The sequence below is a fragment of the Mirounga angustirostris genome, unplaced genomic scaffold (assembly GCF_029215605.1).
Source record: "Mirounga angustirostris isolate CCGP_5_RB_7025 unplaced genomic scaffold, mMirAng1.0.hap1 SCAF_14, whole genome shotgun sequence".
NCBI classification, from domain to species: Eukaryota; Metazoa; Chordata; class Mammalia; order Carnivora; family Phocidae; genus Mirounga; species Mirounga angustirostris.
In genome coordinates, this window is record NW_026991722.1 from 66,299,084 (window position 1) to 66,326,025 (window position 26,942).

Consider the following 26,942-nt stretch of genomic DNA (forward strand, 5'->3'; position numbering starts at 1 on the left):
TCATGACCTGAGCTGAAGGCAGATGCTTAACCCACTGAGCTGCCCAGGCGCCCAGGTATCCCCTGCTTTTTGAAAGTTTGCGTAATGCCACTTCGCATTTACAAAAGGCATACATCATCACCTGCTTTCGCTAACCTAAAGAAATGCAAAGAGGATTTTGGCTTTTATGAAAAAAGGCGAAAAACAACAATAGCGTTCTTTGTTTTGCGACCAGCAGTTACAGAGGAGGTGGGCACACTGAGCAGCAAGAGTGGCGTGGCCAAACTCCCACCACGGGGAATACACTCAGCATCCCAGCAGCAAGCTGCCATAGGCTTGAACTGTGTGAGCATTTCTGCTTTATCTCAGCTTATTTTGTGCATCTGTTAGCAAGATGTGTCCTAAGGTGGAAGAAAAGCCTAAGAGGTTATTTTAGGGGTCTGGGAGCATGCAAAAATGTTTTCCATATAAATGACTGGTAATTGCTTCTTTGCTTTGTGCTATTTCAGCATGTGAAAGATTTCATAGAAACATTTTACTTTCAGATTGCAGGGGAAACCTGTATTCTTTCTGCCTTCTTTCACTCAACGTTAGGTCAATAAGATTCATCTGTATTGTGGCATGCATCTGTGGCATGCAAAATTAATAATATTTTGGTTATGATATGTGTTCCATTGTATAAATTTACCATGCCATACTTTACCCATTTTCCTACTGATGGGCATTTGGGTTGTCTCCAGTTGTGAGCTGTTAGTGGAAGGAGAATTGCAAGACGTCAAAAAGATTCCTGGATTCTCCAATGGAGAGCTATGCGTCCTTGGAACATGCCCTTCTAGGTTATCTGGTTCTGATTTTGTCGGGGCTCTGAGCCTTTTATTGTCTTCGAGCTCTTTTACAACTCTGTAAGTTGTAGAAAACTGATAGCAGTGCAAATGGTTCTTATCTAAGGACAACCCTCCCCCACAGTGGAAAAGTCTGTTTTGCCTCCATTCGCAAATTTATTTCAGTATTTCTGGTCTATAAATGTGTCTGGCCTTTGGATTCTCCTTTGAACTGATTGTAACATCTTACCTGTTCCCTCATTTAATTAACAAGTTAAGTAAACGCTTTGATACATGTTTATTTTATATTTGCATAAGGGTCACGATTTTTTTTTTAAGATTTTATTTATTTACTTGAGAGAGAGCGAGAGAGAGAGAGAGAGCGCACAGAGGGAGAGGAAGAAACAGACTCCCTGCTGAGCAGGGAGCCCGACACAGGGCTCCATCCCAGGACCCCAGGATCATGACCTGAGCCGAAGGCAGATGCTTAACCAACTGAGCCACTCAGGTGCCCTGATTTTACTTTTTAAAAACCTTATCCTCGGGCGCCTGGGTGGCTCAGTTGGTTGAGCGACTGCCTTCAGCTCAGGTCATGATCCTGGAGTCCCTGGATGAGTCCCACATCGGGCTCCCTGCTCGGCAGGGAGTCTGCTTCTCCCTCTGACCCTCTTCCCTCTCATGCTCTCTGTATCTCATTCTCTCTGTCTCAAATAAAAAATAAATAAAATCTTTAAAAAAATAAATAAATAAAAACCTTATCCTCAAACACGAGAAACAAAGTTCCTATGGACACTCCTGCACACAGCAAAGTACTTTTAATGAGCCAGAACTACTGACCTACATGTTCTCACATTGAAATTCCAAAGCAAAAGAGCCACTTTTGACCAAGAAGGAGGCTGCTGACATTTCCTGAGCAGCCATCAGGCCTGTGGAACCAGACCCGGTGCGGGGGCAGAGATGCCTTTGACCCGGTCCCTAGCCTCTAAGAGTCCTCTCTGGCCGAGGCGGCAGTGTGAACTGGTCCTAAATCAGGTGAGCTGTTGCTAACGTGTCCTGGAAGAATCAAGAGCATGGTCAGAGGAGGTGGTATCTCAGCCCCAGGGAGCATGGCTGTTCCTACAGGGGCGGGGGTGGGGGCACAGCAGGGACAGTCTTCCCCACCAGGCCTTGGAACTTGGGTTTAGTAGTGTAGACCGGGACTAGTCACTGCACCTTTGGACAGGGAAGTGACATGCTGCAAGACTGCCTTTGAAAGACTGGCTCGTGGCATGTGCAGGATAGGGAGGGCGACCCTCACAGTTAGGGGACCTGTTCATGGTTCTGAGAGGTCTGAGCTAGTGACAGGGTCAAGGGAGAGGAGACAGATCTGAGGGTGGGGTACACAGAACCATCTGGACTTCATGCCAGTCTAGGGCTGGGCCTCAGGGCTGGCATCTGGGTGATGGCCATCAGCCTTGTCCATACTCCATCCTTTGTCCTTGCTCATCCTCCTTGGCTCCCCAGAGCCAGAGGGGCACAAAAGAGCAGGCACTTGGGGCAGCTGCTGGCCTGGAGCAAGAGAGGACCTGGGGAAGCTTGTGGTTCACTGCCTATGCAGGAGGTCATCTACCCATGCGTGAGCTCCTCCCAGGGCCCCACCATTGTGGCCATGGCCACCATCACCACACTGTGATCGACTCATGGGCTGAGGATGCCCCTCTGCTCAGGCCCTGCTGACCCTACCATGCTGGTGCCTCATCACCACAGAGATGCGCTGAGCTCCACAGCCTGGAACCCCTTTGAGCTCGGTGCTGCTGGTTTCCCGCTGACCCACTCAGCTCCCCCCGCTGCCCGCCCCAATCACTGACTGCCCCACTCAAGCCCAGCTGCTTCATCTGCACCACAGCTGGAGGAGTCAAAGGGCAGGGGCTGCAGGCCAAGTTTTAATCGGACAGTTCCAACAGTTAGCAACAGTTAGCAAGCCATCAGCTTCGAGTGCCAGGACGTGGTACTTAGGATCCTTGACATGCCTCCCTCAGAGCCAGGGGAGCTCTGGGTCCCAGGAAATAGACAACCGTCAGCTGAGCAATGATGTGTCTGCAAGCAGAGATGGGCTGTTGGCCTTCCACGGCCGGGCTGCTCGCTCCAGGAGGGACACACGTGCCGGCGACCACAGCCTGCAGCCCCAGAAGCTCCTTGGGATGCCCAGCTGGCCTGCAGGCGACCCAGGAGAGATACAGGAAGGGAACGTACTCTGGACAAGGCATCCACCTCCCTTATGGCCCCCGCAGCGATCAGACACAATCAGACCCTCTTATGACCCAGTCAGGGAAACTGAGGCTAGTGAAAAGGGAATGGAGCTGTTGCTTCTCGTGTGCCTGTAGCTCTGTGGGTCCCCAGACTTGAGCTCAGACCCTGGCTCAGACAGCCACTAGCTATGTGACCTCAAGCCTATTCCCCAACCTCTCTGTGCCTCCAGCTCTTCTTCGAACAATGCTCCCATAGCAGTTGGGGTGCTGGGGGACTAAATACAAGGGTTCCACACTATTCTGTGCCCTCTGTACCCCATACTTCTCTTCAAAGTCTTTGGCACACGGAAACCACATGGCTAATCAGCAGTAATGATGCACTTAGCATCTGCCCACCTGAAGGCTGTAAACATCCCAAGGGCAGGGCCTGGCATATGGTAAGCTTAGGCTCAGGACATGGTTCCTCTTATCATCTCTGAGTGCCCAAGTCCCCATCCACAGAAAGCAATAACCCGGGGTGCTTGGGTGCCTCAGTTGTTAAGCGTCTGCTTTCGGCTCAGGTCATGATCTCAGGGTCCTGGGATTGAGCCCTGCATCGGGCTCCCTGCTCAGCGGGAAGCCTGCTTCTCCCTCTCCCACTCCCCCTACTTGTGTTCCCTCTCTCGCTGTGTCTCTTTCTGTCAAATAAATAAATAAAATCTTAAAAAAAAAAGAAAGCAATAATCCTGTCTGGCTTCCTGATTCAACCCCACCCAGCACTGGAGACCTCTGGAAACAAGTACACATCTTGGCCAGGACATAGGGACAGCAGGGATGAGCTGGAGAGATAGCAACGCAAGGTGCCTGAGGTTTGAATAATAGTCATTGGCCTGTGTCTGGCACTTCCCAGGGTCAGTGTCTAACCCAGCCCTTATTTCCCAGGTGAGGAAAGTGAGGTTCAGTGAGAGAAATTAGTCGTCCAAGAGGTATAACAAGCCTTGGCTTCTAGGTCACCACACCCCTAGCAAAGGAGCCTCTTGGGCATTCTGCACACAACCTAAGGCTCCGAACACGCCTGCATCTCTGAGAACCATGTTCAGGACTTGTAGCTCTTTTGGAATAATTCTCCCTTTGGGGGTAGATTTCACTGTTGGGAAATTTTAACCAAATGGGTAAAAAGAGAGGGGCATAGGGGTACCTGGGTGGTTCAGTCTGTTAATCGTCTGACTCTTGGTTTCAGGTCAGTTCTTGATTTCAGGGGCATGGGATCAAGTACTGAGTGCGGCTCCTCGCTCAGCATGGAGTCTGCTAGAGATTCTCTCCCTCTCCTCTCCCCTCTGCCCCTTCACTCATGCATGCATGCATGCTCTCTCTGCCTCAGATAAATAAATTTTATTTTTTTAAGATTTTATTTATTTATTTGACAGAAAGAGACACAGCAAGAGAGGGAACACAAGCAGGGGGAGTGGGAGAGGGAGAAGCAGGCTTCCCGCAGAGCAGGGAGCCTGATGCGGGGCTGGATCCCAGGACCCTGGGATCATCACCTGAGCCGAAGGCAGACACTTAATGACTGAGCCACCCAGGTGCCCCAAATAAATAAAATTTGAACAATTTTTTAAGATTTTATTTATTTACTTGAGAGACAGAGAGCACAGAGGGAGAAGCAGACTCCTGGCTGAGCAGGGAGCCCAATCCTAGGACTCTGGGATCATGACCTGAGCCCAAGGCAGTCGCTTAACTGACTGAACCACCCAGGTGCCCCATAAATTAAAAAAAAAAAAAAAGAGGGACATAACATTACATAATTATCCTGTTTTGAACCCAAAGCACACTGCTTTTGCAGGAAAACCTGAAGCCAATTCAGAAAAGTTCTAGGAAGATCTGGAGGAAAGGAAGACACTCCCCTTGAGAAAACATAAAATGGCCCTGGGGAATTAATTTCAAACTGGTCAGCAGGCCACGCCTGTCACAGAAGCCAGGGAGGAGCAGATAGCCATGTCAGGAGGGACAGATAGCCATGTCAGAGGCGGTCAGGGCGGTGAACAGCCTTTGGCTTCCAGCCAGAGCCGGGCTGACCTGGACATAAAGGAAGTGGGCACTGAGGGGCAAGATTGCAAGAACAGGTGGCCCCTTCCCGGGAGCTTGACGACAAAGGAGAAGGAAGGCGTGGGTATGACTAGGGGGGTGGAGAGTCGAGAAAGTCTAGAAAGGGCTGTTTCTTCTCCCCAGCTTTCTGGGAGCTAGAAGCGAGCTGAGCGTGTTTATGGGGCAGCGGTGTTGGGATTTGTGGGGGGTCCCAATGGGGTACGGGTGGTAAAGGAATTCAGCCAAGGCAGAACAAAGGAGTAGTTATAGGGTGGAGGGAGGAGGCATGGGAATGTTGCGGAATTTTCCCTTTTTTGGTCCCTGGGCCTGGTTGTAAGTAGCCCATTGGTCCATCGGGGCCTGTGGCCATTTTGAGATGAGTCACCTCATGAGGCTGTTTGTACTCAGCCCCGGGGGTCACCGTGGGACCGTTTGCCTTACTCAGTTTCCCATTGCTCAAGCCTGTTGCCCAAAAGCATCTACAGGATTCTGGCAGAGGAGGGGCACATTTGCAGAGGTGGGGCACAGGGGGTCTACAGGTCGAACTGCCTGAGGGAACAGGCCAGGAAGGTGCTCTCGACTTCCTTGGGGTCTTCTGTGGGCAGGACTGGTGGTGGGAGAAGGGTTGGAGGACAGGGGCCAAAGCCCCCAGGCTGGCTTGTATGTGGTGTTTGGAGATGATCCCTGTGTTTGTCTCCAAAGGCCTCCGCCCCTGCCTCCCCGGCCGTCCCAGCCTTTCAGCCTCTGGCACCAGGACAGAGGAGGGACAATCCATGTCTGCTCTGAGCAGGAATGCCCTGGGAGCTTGGTGAACAGGAGAGGGAGCTGGAAAGCCAGGATCTGGCCACAGCGATGGACTTACTAGCCGGGTGACTGTATTAGTTTCTCAAGGCTGCCGTGACAAATGACCACTAACGAGGGGCTGGGGCGGGGGGGCTTTAAACAATTATAATGGGTTCTCTCACAGTTCTAGAGGCTGAAGTCCCAAATCCAGGTTTTAGCAGGGGCGGTTCTTTCTGGATTCTTGGAGGGAGAATCTGTTCCCTGCCTCTGTCCTGGTTTCTGGCTGCCGACAATCCTCAGCTGACAGAGGCATCATGCCAATCTCGGCCTTCACCTTTATATGGTGTTCCCCCTGCATGTCTCCGTGTCTTCTCTTCTGTCTCTCCCTCTCTCTCTCTCTCTTTTTTTAAAGATTTTATTTATTTATTTGACGGAGAGACACAACAAGAGAGGGAACACAGCAGGGGGAATGGGAGAGGGAGAAGCAGGCTTCCCGCTGAGCAGGGAGCCCGATGCAGGGCTCGATCCCAGGACCCTGGGATCACGACCTGAGCCGAAGGCAGACGCTAAACGACTGAGCCATACAGGTGCCCCTCTTCTGTCTCTTATAAGGACACTTGTCCTTGGTTTTAGGGCATACCCTAATCTGCAAGGATCTCATCTTGAGATCCTTACCTTAATGATATCTGCAATAACCCTTATACCCAATAATATCATATTACAAGGTTCCAGGAGGACATATCTTGAGGGGGGATTACAATTCACCCATTACAGGGACGATGGAAGAGCCACTTCCTCCTTCAAAAGCTTGGTATTGTCTGAACATGGGAGTGCTCTTGCAAGGAGACTCAGAGAGAATGATGGCCATGAGCCAGCTCTAGGGACCACATGGTCCAGCTGGGACAGGCATGTGGCCTTAGTCCTAAGTACCTTGAAAGCAGAGGCCACACACTACCGAGGCCAAAGGCCACAGCACGTGCCTCCTGGCAGTGTGAGCCAGTCTGCCCACCATCCAGCCTTGTTGGCCCGTTAGGTTTTACTCCACTGGGGCTTAGGAAATCCTCAGTGTCCTGAGGCCTCCCTGCCCCTGCCACATTTTGGGGTCAGCTTTGACCAACCTCTCAGGTGCTACAATTTCTCACCCACCCACCTGGCCCAGGAGGCACAGGCCTTGACCCTGAGTTGGGAACTCAGAACTCTGGGGGAGGGGGTCTTGAGGCTCAGGAGCTGAGGGGGTGGGGAGAGGTTGCTTGGGGCTTTGGGCCCCTAAAGATCGCCATTGCTGGGGACCCTCACAGTGAGACTGGCAAGCATGTGGGCCTCAGCTTGGGATGACCCCGTACATGCCATATCTGGACGGTGGCTATGGTGAGGTCACCCACTGGAGCCACAGAGTGACTCTGAATTAGAAGAGATTGGCATCGACTGTAAGGGGAAGAGGAGACCACAAAATGGGGTTGTGAGGGTCACTGATGAGGCCTGGATGAGGGGGTGACAACCCCTTCCCTCTGGGTTGTCACCCTGGACCCCCATGGAGCAGCATGGGGGGACTTGGATTCCAAGCTTGGTTCCACATTCAGGAGTTCAAAGGGCCAAAGGCCAGAGGCTGTTGTACTAGTCAGCTTAGGCTGCGTGACAAAACACCACAGGAGGGAGGGGCTTCTCCTGAGGCCTCTCTTCCTGGCTTGTGGACGAGGACCTTCTTACCATGTCCTTGTATGGCCTTTCCTCTGTGTGCATGTGTGTGGGGACAGAGGGATCCATCTCTGGTGTGTCTTCCTCTCCTTATAAGGACACCAGTGCTATCAGATGAAGAACTCCATTTAACCTTAATTACCTCCCTAAAGGCTTCTGTCTCAGAATATATTCACATTGGGGGTTAGGGCTTTAACATACGAATTGCGGGGGAACACAATTTGGTTCATAACGGCCATGGCATAGTGGAAAACTCCAGGTCAGCCATGAAGAGGGTGTGGAGGGTGTGGGTAATACCAGCTGGGCAGAAGAGGGCCCCCCACGGCCTCAGCAGGAGGCAGGTCCTGGGGGTGGGGGCTGAAACTCGGAGGCCTGAGACCAGCCTGCTGGAGTGGTTAGGGCTCCCCAAATCATCGCTCCTTGTTTCCTGGCCGTCGCCAGGGGAAAGGACCCCAGCTGGGAAGTGCAGCCCAGGAGTGTTTACCTAATGGAGAACACAAACAAAGGTCCCAGATACCTTAGCTTGTTCCAAATAACTACTGATTGTCACTCCCCAACTTTGTCAATACTGTTTTCAGAAAAATAGAAGAAACAGCAGCTACTCCCCTCTTTTTCTCTCCTTCTGGCCCATTTCCCCCTGAAGCTGGGAGGGAACCGGGGCTCACTGGGGCATGGGGCAACCACAGATCAGAGCTGAGACAGCAAATCCTGAAGGGGCCGGCGGGGGGGGGGGGGGGGGAGTCTGTCAACACCGGCCCATCATGTAATTTAAATTGTGGCTATACTTACATGAGCATCTGCAGCAACTGCTTCCCTCTGGGTGGGTCTGGATTTCCCCTGCTGGCCCTGGGGGGCCATGCCACAGGTCTGGGAGGTCCACGTGTCTGTGGTCACTCAAGCCCTTCACCCCCGGGAAGTTCCTGGGTCTGGGGTGGCCACCATCCTGGCACCTCCGCTTCTGTGGCTACTCAGTCGGCAGCTACTTAGGCCCGGTTCCCAAGGCCCCTCTTTGTCCAGAATCCCATTTGAACTGACACAACCCCAGCTGCCAGGCTCGGGTTTCAACGCAGTGACTGAAAACCCTAAGGAAGAGTTTCTGGTCAGCTGACCAGTTCCCCCTACAGGAAGGGAATGGAAAAGGAGCCGGTGCGTGGACTGAGCCCTCACCGTTCTAGCTGAACTGGTCCAAGAGGCCCCGAGAAGGCCTTTCTCAGGCCGCGTGGCCACGTGAAGTCCAGCTGGCTGCCTGGCCCAGGGTGCTCAGTGCATCTCGTTCGGGCGTGCACAGATGAGCAGCCTCAGTCCCCCCAAAGCAGGTGGTTTCCTTCCCCATCTCGACCCGGTGAGAGGTGCAGTCAGGCCCTGTCTTCCCTGGCTTTTCTGGGCTGTGAGTATTGGTGTGACAGACACACAGGGTTCTGCCTGCACCTGCCCCACCTGCCCCAACCTGCTCGCCTCCGGCTGAGTTCTAACACCCCCTCCCCCAGGCCTGGCAGGCCCTCCTCCTCCAGGCAGGGCCCTCGGCAGGACCCACAGCAGCTGCTCCAGGAGGCCTCTTCAAGAGCTGGGTCTCTTTGTCACCCCCTCATGTTTTCTGTTTATCTTTCCAGAGCTATTTGTGACAGACAGCCCATCGTTAGCCCACGGAAAGGCTTCTTTTTAAGGCAATTGAGGCATTCTTTTGGGGGGCAGGTATACAAGTTTTTCTGAGATTTCTTTACAAAATTTTGCCCTCCTTTTATTTGCCCAGGGTGTGTGCGTGTGGGACACCTGGAGGCCTCAGCCCGTGTGCCCACGTGAGCCCTGCTACGTCTAGGCCAAAGCTGGTGGTCAAGGTCTAGCCCTGTCCAGTCCTGCAGAAAGGGAGCGAGCTTGGGGGGGCCAGCAGAACCCAGACATCCTAGCCTCTGCACATCAACTAGTTCTGGGACACCAGGGTCAGGGGCGGGGGGGTGGGGCGCGGCTTTGTGTGCCTCAGTTTCCCCATCTGTCAAGTAAAGGCATTAGACTAGGAGGCCTCTGAGGGCCCTTTGAGGTAGAACATCTCAGATTTGGGATCACTGGCCTAGGCTTGGCTGGACACTGCCTGCTCTTAGGAATTTGGGTGCAGTCAACTTTTGCCCTAAAAATCAAATCCTATTAGGAGAGATGCAGTAGGGCCTTAACATTTTTTTCATTATTATTATTATTACTATATTTTTTATGGCTTTCAAATAGGATCAGGACTGTAGGGATAGAGAGAGCTAACTGTAGCCTTTTAGGGGTCAAATACTCTGGAGGAGGGCCAGGGGCACCTGTTCCTCATTGGCGAATGTTAGAGTGGACAAGTGGCATATGGGTACGCGAAGCTTCTCCAATGCAGGCAAGAGCCAAGGTCAACCCTTACACCCGTGCGAGGAGATGCTGGGGGTGCTGTGGGGAAGGGCTCTGAGGCCTTTGGGGATTGCGAGGGTGGAGGCTCAGCCCTAGGGCATCCCGTGAAGGGCCGCACCGGGCTCAGGGCCCCCGTCTCTCCCCAGGACAGTGAACTGGTCACGGTGACGCTCCACAGGCAGCAGCGTTGGAAGCCAGCCGGAGGGAGAACCAGTCCAGGCAGATGCCCCCACCCCTGGGAGCCAACCCGGAGCCACAAGAAGACCCTCCTCGTCCCCCGCCCGCCCCAGCCATCTGCAGCCAACCAGGTGAGCCGTAGCCCCAGCTCCTCCCGAGCTGCACGCATGGCCCACGCCTGTCTCCACCCCAGGGCACAACTTCCCTGTAGGCTGGACAGGCTTTTTCTGAGGGCAAGGCTGGCGGCAGCTAAGAGTGACCCGCGCTCCACCGGACCTCGGCGCCCGCAGAAACCACGGAGACCGACGGCCCGGCTGTGTGTGGCTGAGCCCTCCCTGGCCCTGGGCTTGACACGGCCAGTGCCCCCACTGCCCTAAACCCCAGGGCTCCGGGATCCCGCTCTGCGGGACGGTGGCTGCCGTGCGTCCGAACACGTCTGCCTGCGGCGTGCAGGCCCCTCGGGGCCTGGCTTCTTCGCGCCGGGCCGCACTGTCCTCCTAGGCGGCAGCCGGGCCCTCTTCGTCGCCTGCAGCTTCTTCCAGCTCTGCCGCCCACCCCAGCCCCTCCCAGAGGCGCCGATCGTGGTTTCTCCTCTGAATGGAGCAATCACCACTGACAAAAGTAGTCTCAGGTAACTTTAATGGAAGTCTCAGCATCCTTCTCCCCACCGTGGTATATGGAAGGCTGAGCCCAAAGCAGGAATTGCAGCTGCTGAGACCAGCCGAGCTCACGGCTCCAGACTCGGGGGCTGGGGCAGGAAGGCATCACTCCTCATGGCAGAGTCCAGCAGCTGAGCCTCGTGGAAGCTCGTCTGGGCTCTAGGCCTTACCAGCCCACAGGCCCATGTGTGAGATGGGACCACAGAGGCGGCCGGGGACCCGAAGCGACCGCTGCCCTCGTGGCCCGGCAAAAGAGCGCTTTTACAGCTACACGAGAAAGAGTGGTCATTCCGTCATTAAACAGCACACATTCTACATAAATAAAAAGTAAAAAGGGGGAGGAGGCGGGGGAGGGAATGAAAATTGGCACGGACATTGATATATTGCTTTCCAGTTTCAATGCGACAGATGCAAATCATGACACCAGGGGAACAGAAACGAGGGCTGGGTTTAGATTTTCTAAGCCAAGTGCGTTCCCCTTGCAGGGCTGGAGGGTTGCTAAGATGGATGGGGATGGGGAGCCAGGCCAGAGGCGGCCCAGGGCAGCAGGCCTGAGAAAGAAACCCAGTGAATCCAGAAATGTGCAGAGGGCACAGGACCCTGCTCCCTGCCCTACCCCCCCGCACCCAGGAAAGCAGGACTACTTTAAAATGGTAGGTCTGCTCTCCTCGAAAGAAAAAAGTACAAAGAAACATAGTATGTGGACATAAAACCTTCAAGAGACTGTTTTCTGCCGTTCCCCCGCCCCCCTGCTTCAGCAGGTCCACAAGCGGAGGGGAGGTTGGGGGGCAGATTTCGTCCCCCCCCAGCCCCCCGCCATGTGCTGCAAGTTCAGGCGGGAGCTGCTTTGTCAGAGAGCCCTCCCACCCCCACCCCTGCCACCCAGGACATGGGAAGGATCATGGGACACTGCCACCAGGTACTGGTGTAATCACGTGACAAGCAAACACCTTTTCCTGAGTCACACCATCACCTCCCTCCTCTGGTTCACTACATCCTCTCTTCTTGCAAGACCAGCATGGAAACTTGGCTTCTTGTGGTTCCTTTTCTCCTTGACCTAAACCCTCTCTTAAAAAAAAAAAAAAAGCAATTTTTCATAGATTTGTTTCTTCAAAATACTTAGCGGCCTCCCTCGTTCTCTTTAAGCTGGGTGGTCAGGAGGGTTACTAGGAATGTCCCGGCTTCTCTACTGGAATTTGGAGAGAGCAGGAAGGGTGGGCGGGGGGGTGTGTGTGTGCGCGCGTCTGTCCTTCTGCCTGCTCCAGGACAGGAGCCCCGCACCCTGAGCCTGGCCAGTAGAACAGCCCCCCCCTGCTCCTAACCCTCCCCCATTCCTGATGCTCAGGAGACTTTAGAACCGGCTCCTGACAGAAACGGAGCCGGCGTGTGGAGGAAGACAAAATGCCGCTGGGACACGGACCGTCTGTGGAGTACATTCTAATATCGTATTAGGTATCTGAATCTGTTAGGAAAAAAATTAGAAACTATGTAGAAAACTTAAAAATATTCAAGTATCAAAAGGCTATTCGGATCAAAGTTTAAAACAAGCTGTCAGCAAGCTGTCGCTGCCAAGAGGAAACTTTTACAAAAGTTTACTGAGTTTGTTCAGCAGAGAGCGAGAGAATGAAGTGATCTGTGTGGGGGGACGATCGGGGGAAGGGAGAGTGTGGGCAGAGGGGGCAACAGGCTGGAGGAAGCCAGAGAGATTGAGGCCTTTTTAAGCCGAAGAGGAGAGCCTGTGCCCAGCAGGCAGTGGACAGGGTCGCTATCCCTGGAGAAGAAGCCATAAAGTGCGCAGCCTGGGCCTCCCTCCCCCTGGTGTCAGTCCTGGACAGACAGACAGACGTTACATGACTCCATGGGGAGCTGCCTTCCGAGGGGCACATGAACAGCAAAACCAAAGCAAGAGGACAGAATAGGAAGACCCATTTCTGGACAGAGTTCCTTCTAGAAAGAAAGAGAAGGAAGGAGGTGAAAGAGGTCAAACGCTACACAGTGTTGACTCAGCTCTTCCAAACCCTGTTACACAAACAGAGCCGAATTTCTAAGTCAGGGAAACTGAAAAGGCCCCCCCCCCCCCCCAGGGACAGGGCTGTGGCCCGCACGGTATGAAGCAGCATCGGTGTTTATTCAAGACACGATAGTGAGGGAATCTGGTCGTGTTCCCTTCTCCCCGGAGAGGGTGCATCTTGACGGGTGATCCAGTAGAAATCTTTTAAACTCTGATAAGTTCGCAGAAACCACTCCCTTCGCCTGGTCCCACGGCCAGGCCTGCGCGCCGAGACATGCTGGCTTGGGGCGCCCTCTGGTGGCAGCATGGAAAACCGCAGTCTGAGGCCCGGCGGGAGCTCACAGACCCAAGGACCCAGAGGCCCAGAACTGCCCAGGCCACTTAGCCTGTTGTTGCCTTGGGTAGCTGTCTCTAGGCAGGTGGTCCAGCCCTTGGGGGCGAGGTGGCCCAATTACTCCTCAAGAAGATTCGGTTCCCGCTCTGTGGGTAGCCCGTTTTGCCAGGAGATTTCCAGGCTGTTCTGCCGGCCTCTCGGAGATGGAATTGGGCCTTTAGACTTCAGTGGAGAATAGGATGCTCTGTCTCTTGCTGTCAGGGGCAGGGATGGCCTCCAGCTGCAGGAAGTACAGCAGCACCTGGACCTGCCAGGGCACAGTAGGGAGGAGGAAAGAGGAAAGGGGCTCAGAGGGGTGCTCACAGCTGCAGAGTATGCTGGTGACAATGAGCCCCTTCTGGCAAGAGATCTGAGCGTCCCTGAAGGAACACCAGGTCAGCCCTGAGAAGCCCCAGGAAGAGCAGTGGCCTGGGTCCTCCCATCCCCTCCCAGCCACATGGCCTCAGGCAAGTCCCTTTCTCTGCACCTCGCCCCCTCCCCTGCACAACTCGGGTGGGAACGACTGGCAGGACCCTGCGTGGGCCAGGCAGAGGCCACCTCTGTGAGGTCAGGCGGCGTGAGCTGGAGCCTGTCTCCTCATACCTGGGACATGACTTCCAGGGACCAGCTGTCGGTCATGGAGATGGGCTGGCTGGGGTTGGCAGGGAGCTTGCTCTCCTTCTCCGATGGCCGGAGCAGCGTGGGGCCGAAGACTGTGGCAAGGTTGTGCAGGGACATCTTATTCACGGTCTCCTTTTCTGCCACCCTGCAGAGGGCCAAAGCAGAGGGTGCTACTGCGACATGGCCTTCAGGGTGGGGGTGAGACAAAGGGGCCAGACCACCCTGTAGCGCTTGGGGAACATGACAGTGGGCGCCACCCCTTTCTGCCTTGAGCTGGCTCCGAACACAGACACCCCACCCCCGGTTGTGCCGAAAGCAGGCCCACCCCGCTTCGTCTGGGTTGCAGAGGCCTAGGACAAAGAGCACCTGACACTGGCAGGTGGCTGGGCCAGCTCTGGGCCATGACCTGCTGGGGAGAGAAAGCCCAGCCACTGGCTGTAGCGGAAGCATCTCTGCTCTTAAGTCTGTGGAACAGAGCGGGGAGGGTGGCAAGGTCTCTAGGACCCAGGGCAGAAGAGTAACCACAGACAAGGAGTGGGGAAAGAGGGCGCCAGGAGCCATGCAGTGTGACAGGAGCCAGTGGGCCACAAGAGAACCCGCCTTGCGGCCTGGGGGTCCTGGAACCCTGGGCCCCTGAGGAAGAGCTGGGGTTACCTTTTCAGATGGTCCAGAAGGAAGAGGAAGGTCAGCAGGTTGGCCTCTGGAAGTGACAGCAGCAAGTTGAGCATGCAGCTCTCCTTTGCAACAGGGTCTGACAGAGCTGCGGGGGATTAGGAGGGGTGTTATTCTCAGGGTCACAGCCAAGCTGGAGGCCCCTCCTGGGGCCCATGTCAGAGGGCACTGGGCAGTCCAGGCCCATCACTGTCCTGACCCACAAGCATGGCCCCCAGTGTGACCCCAGGATGGGTGCCTCTTCTGCATCTCAAAGGGCTGAATGGCACCGCAGGGACCAGGGGCAGGAGAGCTGCCCTCCTGGCCGGTTTGGCCATTCCCACCTCCTGCTTGGAAGAGCCCAAGGCACGAGAAGCCGAGCATGGAAGGGAACATAAAGAGGGAGGGGCGGGAGTTTTCGGGGCCCTGGCAGCTCCCTCATCACCCCGTGTACCCGGGTGAGAGGAGCAGGGCGGGCACTCCAGTGAGGAGGAAGGAGCCTCTAGGACCCCACACCCCGGTGCGTGCACAGAGGCTGCTTTACCCTCTTGGGATACTTGGAGGGATGGGGACAATGGGAGGCCCTGTGGGATGGGCAGAGGCCTTCTAGGACCAGCGAGGTTCTCGGTCCCCCGCCACCGGCAAAGTTTGGGTGGAAACACGGACCGTGGTGGAGGGGGAGACCTCCCATGCTCACCGATGCCCTCGGCGAAGTTGGGGTAGAACTCGTCAGTGAAGAGGGGCTCCGGCAGCTCGCGGAAGTACAGCTTCAGCGTTCCGGCAATGGCGTTCACATCCATCTCGCTCATCATCACCGACACGTCCTTGTTATCTGGAAGGAGTGCGGAGATGGAGCACGGCCTACTCACGGATCCCAAATAGGGCCCCGCTCTCCCTGCCTCAGCCTGGCACAGCCCACAGCAGGCAGATGGCTTTTGGGGTCCCTCCTTCCAGCAGCTGGTCTTCTTCCAAGCATGCCGGTGGTTCGGACAGGGGAGGCGTCCTCCCCACCGCTCCCTTGCCGGGCAAGGGGTGGCCTGGCGGCAGTGCCACCACAAGGGACTGAGGCCGGCGGCGGCCAGACACCGTGCCCAGGCAGGGACTGGGAGGCTCTGCTCTGTAGCGACCACCTGGCTGCAGGCATCTTCTGGTAACATTAAGATATTGGGATTATCTGTTCCATTCTAGAGTTTCAAACCAGTGCCTCTGGCCTCATGGCCACTGGCCCTCGCTGTCACAGGCCAGGGAGGGAAGAGGATGCAGGCACCAAGTCCTGGTTCTGCCACCTTCCGCTCCGAGAAGCCTCTGGGGCCTCCGTGTCCTCCTCTGGGGACTGAGGCAGGTCCACCAACTTCTAAGAGTCAGACCACCCTGGCTCCTGGGCTTTGGTCTTCCACCCGGGGGAAGCAGGCCAAACCCCACTGCGAGGTGGGGCGGCCCCACAGAAGCCCCTGGTCCAACTCTGCGGGAGCCATGCACACATGGTTCAGACAGGAGAACGAGCTTCTGCAGAACCTCCTCCCACCGCTCCCTCTTCTTTTCATTTAAAAAATAAAACAAGTGAAGGAAAGGTACGGAGCCTAATATAGCCAGCACGTCCCACCGCTCCCTCTTCTTTTCATTTAAAAAATAAAACAAGTGAAGGAAAGGTACAGAGCCTAATATAGCCAGCACAAGCCATGGGAGGCACACGGTCACCACACCCACGCCCCCAGCCCGCGCTGCCCGGGCCGACACTCACTGACGTCAAAGGCCGCCTTCAATGCCTGGATGTCTGTGGCCACTCCAGACACGCGGTAGATGCCCACTTCCTCCATGCCCCGGCGCTCGATCTCCTCCACACACTGGCGCACAATGTAGGGCACCTTGGATCTCTCCCTCCTGCAGGGGAGAGGCAATGCCTTCAGTGCCCGGCAGCCCTGGCTCAGGCCGCAGTGGGGCTGGACCCACCACCTGTCCGCACATCCGGACACCCGGAGGTGGGGGTGATGAAGGCCCCAGGGGTCGGGCTCCCGTGGACCCATCCGCACCCTTTTCCTCTGTCGTGAGAGCTCACGATTACCACTGCTTACATCTTATTAGGGCCCTTTTCTTCCTTTTTAAAGATTTTATTTGGGGCGCATGGGTGGCTCAGTCGTTAAGCATCTGCCTTCGGCTCAGGTCATGATCCCAGGGTCTTGGGATCGAGCCCCACATTGGGCTCCCTGCTCTGCGGGAAGCCTGCTTCTCCCTCTCCCGCTCCCCCTGCTTGTGTTCCCTCTCTCACTGTGTCTCTGTCAAATACATACATACATACATACATACATACATAAATAACTTAACACTTTTCGCTGTCTTAACAATGAATAATTCCAGTACCTCCACACAGGACCCTAGGGTAGGAATACTTCAAAAACAGGAGACATGCTGTTTGGAGGGTTTGCTCTAGCCTAGTTGAGCAACTGGATTCAGGAGCCCAGCAAAGCGCTCTCCCAAGTCACCCCCATCAGCAACACTTATGTGGGATAACCGCTGACACAGTCCTCTCTGCTCGGGCCCAGACCCATCCAGAGAACTGTGGGCACAGCTGGGGTGCAGCTGGGGGCGGAGCGTGGTGTTTGGACACAATTAGGTGTCTGGGGAACATCTGATGTGGGCCCTCGCCTGGACAACCAGTGAGGTCAGGGGCCCAGCCAGATTCGAAATGGAGGAAGTAAATGGATTCTGGAAGGAAGCGGCCTGCGCCATTCCTGCGAACTGCTCTCAAACCAACATACAGACTTCTCCTGGCAACTGACCTGACCAAGGGGCTGGGGTGGCATCATTCCACAGGAACCCCAATCGGGACAGATTCTGAGTGAGGGAAGAAAACCCTGACCTTCAGCAGTTCCAATCGTGTGGGAGCCAGCCCGCCAGCCCGCCCGCACAGGAAGGGGGCAAGGACATTCCTAAGCTGACGGGGGCAAGTTTCGCAGTAAACACGAGAGGCAACCAAGCACACAGAGCGCTCCAGGGGCCTGGGAGGGGGCCTCGTACACAGAGGACCATGCACAGACAGGGGAGACCCTCACCTGTTCTTTCCTTCAGAAACACCTGGGGGAGAGGGGGTGCCCACTGTGCCCGGAGATGAGAGACGCATGAGTCCACTCACTTGGTGACCACGGCAATCTTGACTCCAAAGACACCCGTCTGTTTTCGGGAAGGCATTCTCTTCAAGCTGAACTCCCTGCTGGTGAACTTGACTGAGAGTTTCACTTCAATCTGCAGGGGGAGGCAGGGGCACGGCCCTCTCACCCTTCTGGGACTCATAGTCCAAGTTCCCAGAGGCCCGGGGGGCTTGGCAAATCACTCCCCTCCCTGAGCAACTGGGTTAAGACCCCAGTGCAGAGCAGGTCCCTGGCCCAACTCAGCAAGAACCAGGAACGGTCAGTGTGATTTAAAGATTAGCTCTTGCAGGACACTGCCCCCAACCCTAATCCCCACTGCTTCTCTTTCTTAATAGTTAACAAGAGGAAAAGTACAGAAAATAACATAACAAAAAGCCATGGATTATCTATCAAATGTTAACATTTTGTCACCTATGCCCAGACCTTTTCTGGTAATAGTTTTGGTTGTTTGTTTCTCTTTTAAAGGTCTAAATCCTTCTGGGACCCTGAAAACGAATCAGGGTCTCCGTTTCTACGGGCAGACACCAGGGTCAAGGTCTTGCCTGTCTTGTTCAAGGAGGGATGGTCAGCGCCTGGCCGGGGACTGCACTCCAGCCACCAAATGGGATTCTTTCCTGCCCGCAGTGACCCGGCTTTGCAGCGCTTCTCCCTCCTTCAGCCACACCCCACCTCAGACACTGGCTCAGGCTTAGCCTCCTTCTGATTGCTTTGGAAGGAATTGGGGCCACCCTAATCTTGTGAGAAAAGTAGGCACCAACATACCCCATTCATGGTGATCACGGTCCGCTGCCAGTCTCTGTCCTGCAGGGCCTGGGGGTCCAGCTGAAAGCAAGCAGTTATGATCAGCAGGTGCCTGGGGTCTGCACAGAGACCCTGCCAGGCAGCAGCCCAAGCCTGTGACTTCTCCACACCTAAGTCAGAATTAGAGCTGGACCTCTGCCGGCACTTTTATCTAGAGGCCAAGAAGGGTCCTGAAAGAGAACTTGCTAGAAAACCCCTGGAACTGAGAGCCCTCCTACTCCCAGATCTGTGCTTCACGGGTCCCAGGCTCATGGCTCGGGGCCCCGTTCCTCCCTCTGTCCCTTCCTGCTGGGACTTCAAGTCCATGCTGGTGGCCATCTTGCTCCCCCTCACCAACCATCTCAGGCACTATGTGCAGCGCAGGGAGGCTGAGCAGTCGGCTTACATATTTTGGGAAACCCAACTTCAGTAGCAACTTTCAGAGGGTGTGCCAATGAAGAGTTTGGGACAGTTTTCCCCCTGAGCGTGCTACGTGGTTTAGCTGTAGGAGCCCATGCAGGAGGGGTCTCCAGTCCAGGCCAGTCCTATGTTTCAGAGTCAGGCCCAGAAGGACCCAGAGCCCAGCTCCAAATCACACAGCGAGTGACGGGGGCTGGAGGGCCCTCTGCAGCCCCTCTGGCTTTCACCCCACTGAGCATTGTCTGAGCGCTGGCCCGCGGGACCATGCTGCTTAACAGTCCTCAGACCTTCGTGGTCAGGCCAAGGGCCCCCATCTATGAGGGCTCCATCTCCCTCTGTTTTGGGGAGCACACATTCCACACCAGTGGTCGGGCTGGACAAATGAGCACCTGGGAAGATCTTGTTTAAAAACAGCTCCCAGGGTTCTACCCCAGAGTTGCACCAGCAGCTCGGGGGGGGGGGGGGGGAATCTCGGATTCACCTAACTAGAAACCTACCCACGGGATTCTCATATAAAGCCAGGTTAGGGAACCACCGTCTGACACCATATAACCTGGCGCTCCTCATGCAGGGCCTTGCAGATTTCATCACTTGCTTAGGGCGATGGTTCATGTCTGCGACTAGACAAACCACTTGAGGGGGGTCTGCGCCTCTCAATTTCTGCACACACAAACTTGTGCATGTGCGTGCACATGCACACACACACACACACACAACGGTACTGAGCACAGCTCCAGGTGTAGAGGGGTGCTCAGGACAGGTGTCCCATGGCTATTCACTGCAAGAGACCCAAGAGCTGAGAGCCACATGGGCCTTGTGCAGGAGAGGAAAGAAGGCCCAGCAGCCGCTACCCTTCAGGTGTGTGCAGCCTGAGCCTCTCTCCCTACACTGCTTGGCATGGAGGCTCAGCAGAGGCACTCCCGGTGGGGACGGGGGGGGGGGAGCAGGGGGGACATCACTTCCCCTTCAAGGGCCTACTAACATCCCCAAAGATTTGAAATGTACAGACAGAACAACACAGAAAAACAAAGGGTGGGGGCGCCTGGGTGGCTCAGTCATCAAGCGTCTTCCTTCGGCTCAGGTCATGATCCCAGGGTCCTGGGATCGAGCCCTGCATCGGGCTCCCTGCTCGGCGGGAAGCCTACTTCTCCCTCTCCCACTCCCCCTGCTTGTGTTCCCTCTCGCTGTCTCTCTCTCTGTCAAATAAAAAAAAAAAAAGAAAAAGAAAAACAAAGGGTGGGAGAGCATCTCCCTCCTGAGGCTGTACGGTCCCAGGTTCTCATTCCTCATCTGTCCCAGGAGGTTCTTAGGGGCCAGACTCCTGGGCCACAGGGACCCCACCCTGAGGGGCAGGGCCTGTGAGCAGGGACCAGGCAGTCACAAACCACTCAGAAAAGGAAACCTCCCAACTGGTGCTTCCCTGCGAGAGCGAGTCCCAGGCATCCAGCTAGGGGAACAGCCTCTTCCAGGGGTGGCAGGAGCAGGATGATGCCGGGGCCCCACACTCTCAACCAGACCAGCTGTGGTGGGAAGAGGTAAGGGGGGGTGCACTGCCAGCCTATCATCCCCAACTCCTGTGTCCTGGCTGTCTAGGAAGGAAGGGGACAGACACCGTTCCTCCTGCTCCTAAGGAAAGGGAGAGCTTCCTTGCCACTGGGAGTTTTCTTTAAAGGGAGACACAGAAGCAGCTTCAGCAGGAGACCCCCTTCACTTTCCCTCCCAGGAATGGTAATCACTGGGCCCCCCTCTCTCAATGCAGCCGATAAGCAGAGCGATGGAGCAGCACATCCAGGGGACCCTGCCCCAACGTGGCCCACCCGGGAAACCGTGGCATACCCGTCTGCCCACCTTGCCCTTGCACACGAGGTTTCGGATGTGGGTCCACAGGGCGGTACCCCGAGCACACAAGTGTTTTTCGGCCAAGGCCAGCCGGCTCCAGCCCGCCCGGCTGGGATGGAAGTACCGTAGGAGGCCCTGCATGGCGGCGGGGGCAAACGGCGTCTCTCGCATCCTTGGCCCTGCTCTTCTGAGAGGCCAATGTGGCTAGATAGGAGCGTGTGTGGACAGGCGCGCAGATGGACAGGAGAGTGACAAGCTCCCGGCCTCTACTGCCTTTTGACCACGCTTCTCGGGAAGCCCCACCCCTGCAGCCTGGCTCGCCAAGGTCAAAGTTTCCGTTCGCCCCTGGATTCTCCTTTTTTGTGTGTGTTTGGAAAATACAGCCCCGTCCCCCACCAGCAGCCTATCGGTTACGGGAACTCCAACGAGTCAGTTTTCTCTAAAGCCCAGAAAAGCCAAGCTTCCTTCTTAAGTGGCTGGTTTCCTGTGGGCTCATTTGGAAACACTGAGTAACACGTGTCTGCCTGGCCAGCCTGCCTCATTGGCTGGACATGCTCTAGGGACACCCCCCCCACCCCCGAGCCTGTATCACCCCAGCCGGTGACACCAGTAATAGCATGCACTGTCCTGACTGGATTCAAAGCAGACACCCCGCGGCCCCCCCGGGGCACAGCCAGCCCAGGGGAGGGGGTTCAGTGCCATTGATGTCCAGCCCCATTGTCACCTGGCCCCAGAGGCTGTGGCACGAGCTGGCCTCCAGAGCGCAGACCTGGGCCACAGTGCTGCCGGGTGGCTCCTCAACCCAGCCCGCAGGACTCGTGGCATTTCCAGTGGGAAAGACTGGCCCTGGGCTGGCTCGGCTCCCAAGAACAGAGTGTGCCGAGCAGAGCGGAAGCAGCACGAAGAATAACACGATGATGAGGCCCGAGGCTCGGTGCAGTCCGGCCCCGAATGACATTCAAGGCTGGCACGCGCTCTCAAAAGTGTGGCTATTTAAAGGACCAGAGAAGTAAACAAGCCGGGACTGGGATTTGGAAAAATAGATGACTGAGCACAGAGGACCAGGAAATGGTGCTCCAGACGCCTATGGGGGCCCCTTGGGGTCTCAAGGTCTCGGCAAGGAATGTGGCTGCTGCTGGGGGATGGGGGAGGGGGGCTGGGGACTGGGCGGGATGGGGGGGTGTCTGCTCACCCCCAGTGTTCTCTGGAGGAAGGGCTGGTTTCCAGCCTGTCTCCCTGGGGTTGGGCGAGGTGGGGGAACAATGGTGGGTGGTGGGGCTGGTGGATGGTTGCCCCCATGTGCCCGGGTGGCTCTGCTGAGGACCAGGCGCTGCCCTCAGCCCGAGAGGCAGGACTAAACCGTCCAAAGGAGGCAATGCCCGTTCCCTCTGTGCCCACCAACACGGCCCAGGAAGGCCCAGCAGGGCTTCCCCAGGGCTCCTCGCCCAGCTTCCCATGTGTGCACTGTAACCTACTCCCTGGAATGGGTCTTCTGAGAGACGCCCGGGGAAATCTCCCCAGGAGGGAATTCTGGTCTCTCATTTCTGCTCTTATTGCTACAATCTGTTCTCCGGAGCTCTAGCGTCCACATCTTTAATTCTTTGCTGCCCTTCTCTGGTCTCCACCAGGCGCCAGCATCACTTAAATGGATAAAGGAACACCGCCTAGGACATCTAAGATGGTAACAAGTGTTGGTGAGGCTGTGGAGAAATGGGAGCCCTCAGACACGGCCGCTGGGGATAGGAAATACTGCAGCCATTCTGGAAAAGTAGGGCAGTTCCTCCCAGATCTAAACTTGGCTGCCCTCCACAGCAACTCCACCCCCAGGTCTCCACACGGGAAGAATGAAAACATCCATTCACACCAAGACTTGTGTGCACACGTTCACAGCAGTGTTAACCGTAAAAGCCCCGAGCTGGAAACCCAAGTGTCCACCAACTGGTGAGTGGATAAACAGAACGTGGTGAATGAATATGTACGATGGAATATGACTCAGCCATAACCGACACTTGCTACGATGTGGGTGACCCTCACAAACGTGCTAAGTGTTAGAAGCCTGTCACGAAAGACTGCATAATATAGAATGATTCCATTCACATGAAATATGCAGAATGGGCAAATCTGCAGACACAAAAGCAGATCAGCCTGGGTCTGGGCGTAAGAACAGTGGGCGATTATAAATGGGAATGATGAAATTGTTTTGGGGGATGGAAATATTCTAAAATTGGATTGTTAGAGTTATACAACTGTGTAAATTTACTAAAGAATGATTGAATTGTATACTTAAGATGGAGGCACTGTCTGACAAGCCAATTGAAGAAAAAAAGATATAGGGTCCCAAACTGGACCGCAACAGAGCAAGGAAGGCCCAGGTCCCACGGCCACACTTTCTTCACGGTGACAGAGGTACGCTTCTTTGGGGCAAATCCTGGGGAATCTGGACAAGAAGGATTTGCTCACGTGCTTTTACATGTTCATAACTTTTAGAGACTAAAATCTTCCTCATATGTTTATTAAACACAATCATCACTCATTTTATGTGGCTGGTACAAGAGACCCTTTGGACCTCTCCAAGATAGTTTTAGAGGTGACATGGTTTCTCCCCTTGCTCGTTTACCCGAAACACGGGCTGTGTCTCATTTGTCTCTGAGCACCCCCACCCCCCCACCCAGGCACCCAGGAAGGCATCCCTCCCCACCAACGAAGGACGCCCTGGCACAGTGAGTGGCTGTGTGGATGGAATGGGCATGGTCCTGAGATAATCCCTGGTGATAAAAAGCTGGGTCTCTCAGTACCTTTCTAACAGTTATCTGCTGTCCCCAACCACCTGCTTGAAAACCACATCTTCCCAAACCCCATCCCCTGCCTGTCTGACCACAGATCTTATTCTTATTTTGGTTGATGTTTGCTTCCTGTACCGGCCCCAAGGACAGAGCTTTTGTCTATTGCATTCGCTGAGGTACCTCCATGCCAAGATACGTGTTATACAGGATATACAACGTAAGCATCTTCAATACACACGCATTGCCACGCCTACCAGCACAGACTGAGCGTTTAGTTACTGGGGATTGCCGAGAGCCAGACATCTGCCCTCTTCCAGGTAAGGGTGCTGAGGCTCCCGAAGGCAGCTTCCCCACCATGCCGCACGGTGCAGGGACTGACTGTCCCTCTGGTGGTGGGGGATTTCATGAAGGGGGCAAGTCGCTGAGTCTGGACTCCCATGTCCATCCCTGCACCCTGTGGACATGCTAACTCTTTAAAAATTGGTGGTAAAATATATATATAACATAAAATTAACCATTTTTAAGTGCACAATTCTGTAGCATTATGTACATCCCCAATGTTGTGCAATCACCACCACCACCTACCTCCAAAACTTCTTCATCATCCCAAACACCGTCCCCTTGAAGCAATAACTCCCCATCCCCACCCTCCTCCCAGCCCCCAGGAACCCCTGTTCTACTCTCAGTCCCTAGGAATTCCCCAGTCCTAGGTTCCTCCTGTAAGTGGAACCATAGATCACTCACCCTTTTGTGTCTGGCTTATTTCACTTAGTACAATGTCCTCACAGTCCATCCATGTAGCGTGTATCTGAATGTCCTTCCTCTGTAATGGCTGCATAGTATTTCTCTGTATGGATATACCACACTTGGTTTATGGACCCACCCATCCAAAGACGGACACTTTGGCTTCCTTCCAGTTTCGGGGTGTCAGGCATGTGCAAGTGCTGGTGGCACCTCCACGTTCATACAGCTGCTGTGGGGCACTTGTGGGCGAATGAGGAGACTGCCCGCGAGTGGGCAGACATCACAGCAGGGTCTTGGTGAGGGCTGGAGCATGGGTGTCAGGGCACCCCTAGAAGTTGGGTGGACCTGTCGGGTCTGTATCCAGCCAGGTTTCCACGCATGAGGCAAGCAACCCAGGCTGGCAGAGTTTGAGAAATCACATACGACCACCCCAAGCATCAGCTTCGAAAAAAGCAAGGGTCAAACCAGGAGCCTGAGGCCCCAACCTCATCCAAGACTCACAAAAAAATGTTAGAAAGAAAAAACAAACAACAACTCGGATGATCCCACTGGAATGAGTTGTAAGCCCAGCTGGACTCTCAAAACATCAGGAGAAATGGGAGAAGACAGAATTCTAGGATTTGATATTAAGTTAATCACTGAGATGAAACAGGGTGGAGGGGGTTTAGCAACATAGAAAATTTGCAAACAGAGGAGAGCAGGGAAAGATGGAAGGAAGGACTTCTTAATAACTGCAAGGCTCCAATTTCCCTGGGCTTTGATGAATCTGGTGATTATCCCTGGATGCTGGTCCCAGCCCCTGGCCTCGGATGTGCTGGAGCACTCGGGCAGAGCCTGCAGGCCCCCATCCCACCCCCGCAGCACCCGGTCAGGCTACTCTGGCCAGCCTTCCAGCTCTGTCACAGCAGGTACATTCCCATCACTCCTGTGCTCCTGCTCTGCTCACAGCATAGGATGTTTGACATCTCCATTTGGGAAAATCCTTCCCCTGAAGCCCCAGACCCAGTGATCCCAACTCTGTGAAGACTTCTCTGTCCCCTGACTCCCCCCAAATAACTGTGCCATCCCAGCCACACAGCCACCCCAGGTCATGGCCTGCTCTGGCTCTCGGCACATCTGCAGCATTCCTTCCTTCCTGAGACTCCGCACTCTGTGAAACATAGGGGCAGATTTCTTGTTCTCGGGGTCCCTGGTGCCTGGCATGTAGGAGGCCCTTGATCACTAGGGTGGCACCATGGGCTCTTGGTGTCTGGTGATGGACAGGGATGGCTTTGCTTGCTCAGACTCAGAGCTGGCTCAAGAAGACTCCCAGTGGGGCCCTGTGCACCTGTCTGCACGTAAGGGCCCAGGTTTGCGAGTCTATGACTCTTTCTTGGACAGCTGGTGCCCCCAGGGCCGCATCCCTGTTATACACTATGTCCTTCTGCCTTTCTGTCTGGTATGACCTGATGCTCTGAACAAACCAACTCACTCATCCTGCGTTTGGGAGGGGGAGCCCTCCATCCTCCTCTCATGGAGATTCCATCGTTGAGGAGGGGAAATGGGGATCTGGCTAATCATCTGAAGAGCAAAGGCTGAAACCTGAGACTCAGACTGGTGGTTTCTGAACCCTTAGCTCAGCAGTACCATGCAGAGGAGTGAAGATAGACCGATCTAGCCCCAGGAAATTGGGACCCAGCTCCCCACATGACTCTGACCCCTTCTGCCCAGGCAGGTGTGTGAGCAGCTTTGCTGGAGACTTTATTTCCATCCCTGGCCCCTCAGAGGGGCCTCCCCAGCCTCTGCCCTCCTGGTCAGCTGTGGACTTCTCCCTGGCCCCCCGTAGACACTCCTGGGGTGCTGCACCTTCCCCACCTCACAGGAAGGGCTTTACACTCAGCTTATGAGTCAATGTACATATTGGGTTGGGGGGTGGGAAGCACTTGGCGGAGGGAGGAAGGCCATGCTATTCCCACCCCCCCACCCTGACCCCAGCAACAGGACGGGCAGGGCTCTATGTCCCTCCCACATGGCATACTGGGAAGGGGCCTGATATTATTGGGAAAAGCCCCCACTCAGAGTCATGGACTCCCTCCCTTAGGTGTGCCCCAGTGTCGGGCTGGGGGGGGGTGTTGGGGAAGGCGGAAGGAAGCCTGGCTAGGGCCACAGGGGGCCATCACCGCTCCTCCTCTGACTTCCTGCCTTCTTGATCCTGGGGATGCCGGCTCATAAACAGGCCCCACCGGGAATGGGGGTCTCCAGGGGCAGGGCCAGCCACTGCCTACTCTGTGTGAGTCACAAACGGACCTTGTGTCATGCTGGGATTCCTTCCTGGCTAATGATGGCTCAGGGGCCAGGCTTCCCACTCACTCAGCTCTTCCATGGAAGCAGACCCGGACGACGGGGTGGAACCAGAGTCCGCCTTCTCCACCAGCAGTAACGATACTGAGTAATATAGCAGCAGTGGCCACTGAAGACCCCGCGCCCGGCTCCGTGGCCCCTGGCCCCAGTTTACACGCGAGGAAATACGTTTATCCAGGCAGTGACGACTTGCCCCAACTCACAGGAGGTGCACTGGGGCTGAGGGAGTGGACAGAGGGTCTCCCTTGGGCCACACCAGTCAGGCTCCTCTGAGTTGTTTTCCAGCCAAACCTCGTTCTTGGGAATGTCCCCAAGCGCCCAATTTTAGCAAGAACCACCCCGATATCTTTGATAGCTGATTACCTTTGACAAGCGACCAGACTCCTCACTCCCCACCACCCCTGGGTGATGTCTGATTGCCCCAGCCTGCTTTCAGCAAGGAACCCATTAGGTTG

The 26,942-nt window shown here is 55.2% G+C and overlaps 2 protein-coding genes across 6 annotated transcripts in view; both read right to left on the reverse strand.

Moving 5' to 3' along the window:
* The window catches only part of SPECC1L (sperm antigen with calponin homology and coiled-coil domains 1 like), a 144,184-nt gene extending 135,596 nt beyond the window's left edge, over window positions 1-8,588 (reverse strand). For 3 of the 4 annotated variants that reach the window (XR_010407368.1, XM_045887235.2, XM_045887234.3), the window contains exon 1: window positions 8,360-8,588. Coding sequence is in view for 3 of the 4 variants with exons in the window: in XM_045887235.2 (XP_045743191.1) it covers window positions 8,360-8,367 (8 nt within the window). In the remaining variant the exon portion in view is untranslated. The remainder of the gene's footprint in view (window positions 1-8,359) is intronic. The other variant, XM_045887230.3, reaches the window with a different exon arrangement.
* A 2,154-nt stretch (window positions 8,589-10,742) lies between these two features.
* BCR (BCR activator of RhoGEF and GTPase) overlaps window positions 10,743-26,942 on the reverse strand; it is a 121,825-nt gene continuing 105,625 nt past the window's right edge. The window contains exons 17-23 of one of the 2 annotated variants that reach the window (XM_045887236.3): window positions 18,344-18,403; window positions 17,566-17,675; window positions 16,177-16,316; window positions 15,133-15,267; window positions 14,439-14,544; window positions 13,767-13,929; window positions 10,743-13,431 (exon numbers count right to left, since the gene is read on the reverse strand). In XM_045887236.3, the coding sequence (XP_045743192.1) occupies window positions 13,342-13,431; window positions 13,767-13,929; window positions 14,439-14,544; window positions 15,133-15,267; window positions 16,177-16,316; window positions 17,566-17,675; window positions 18,344-18,403 (804 nt within the window). In that variant the 3' untranslated portion in view covers window positions 10,743-13,341. Of the gene's footprint in view, window positions 13,432-13,766; window positions 13,930-14,438; window positions 14,545-15,132; window positions 15,268-16,176; window positions 16,317-17,485; window positions 17,676-18,343; window positions 18,404-26,942 lie in introns of those variants that run through there. The other variant, XR_010407367.1, reaches the window with a different exon arrangement.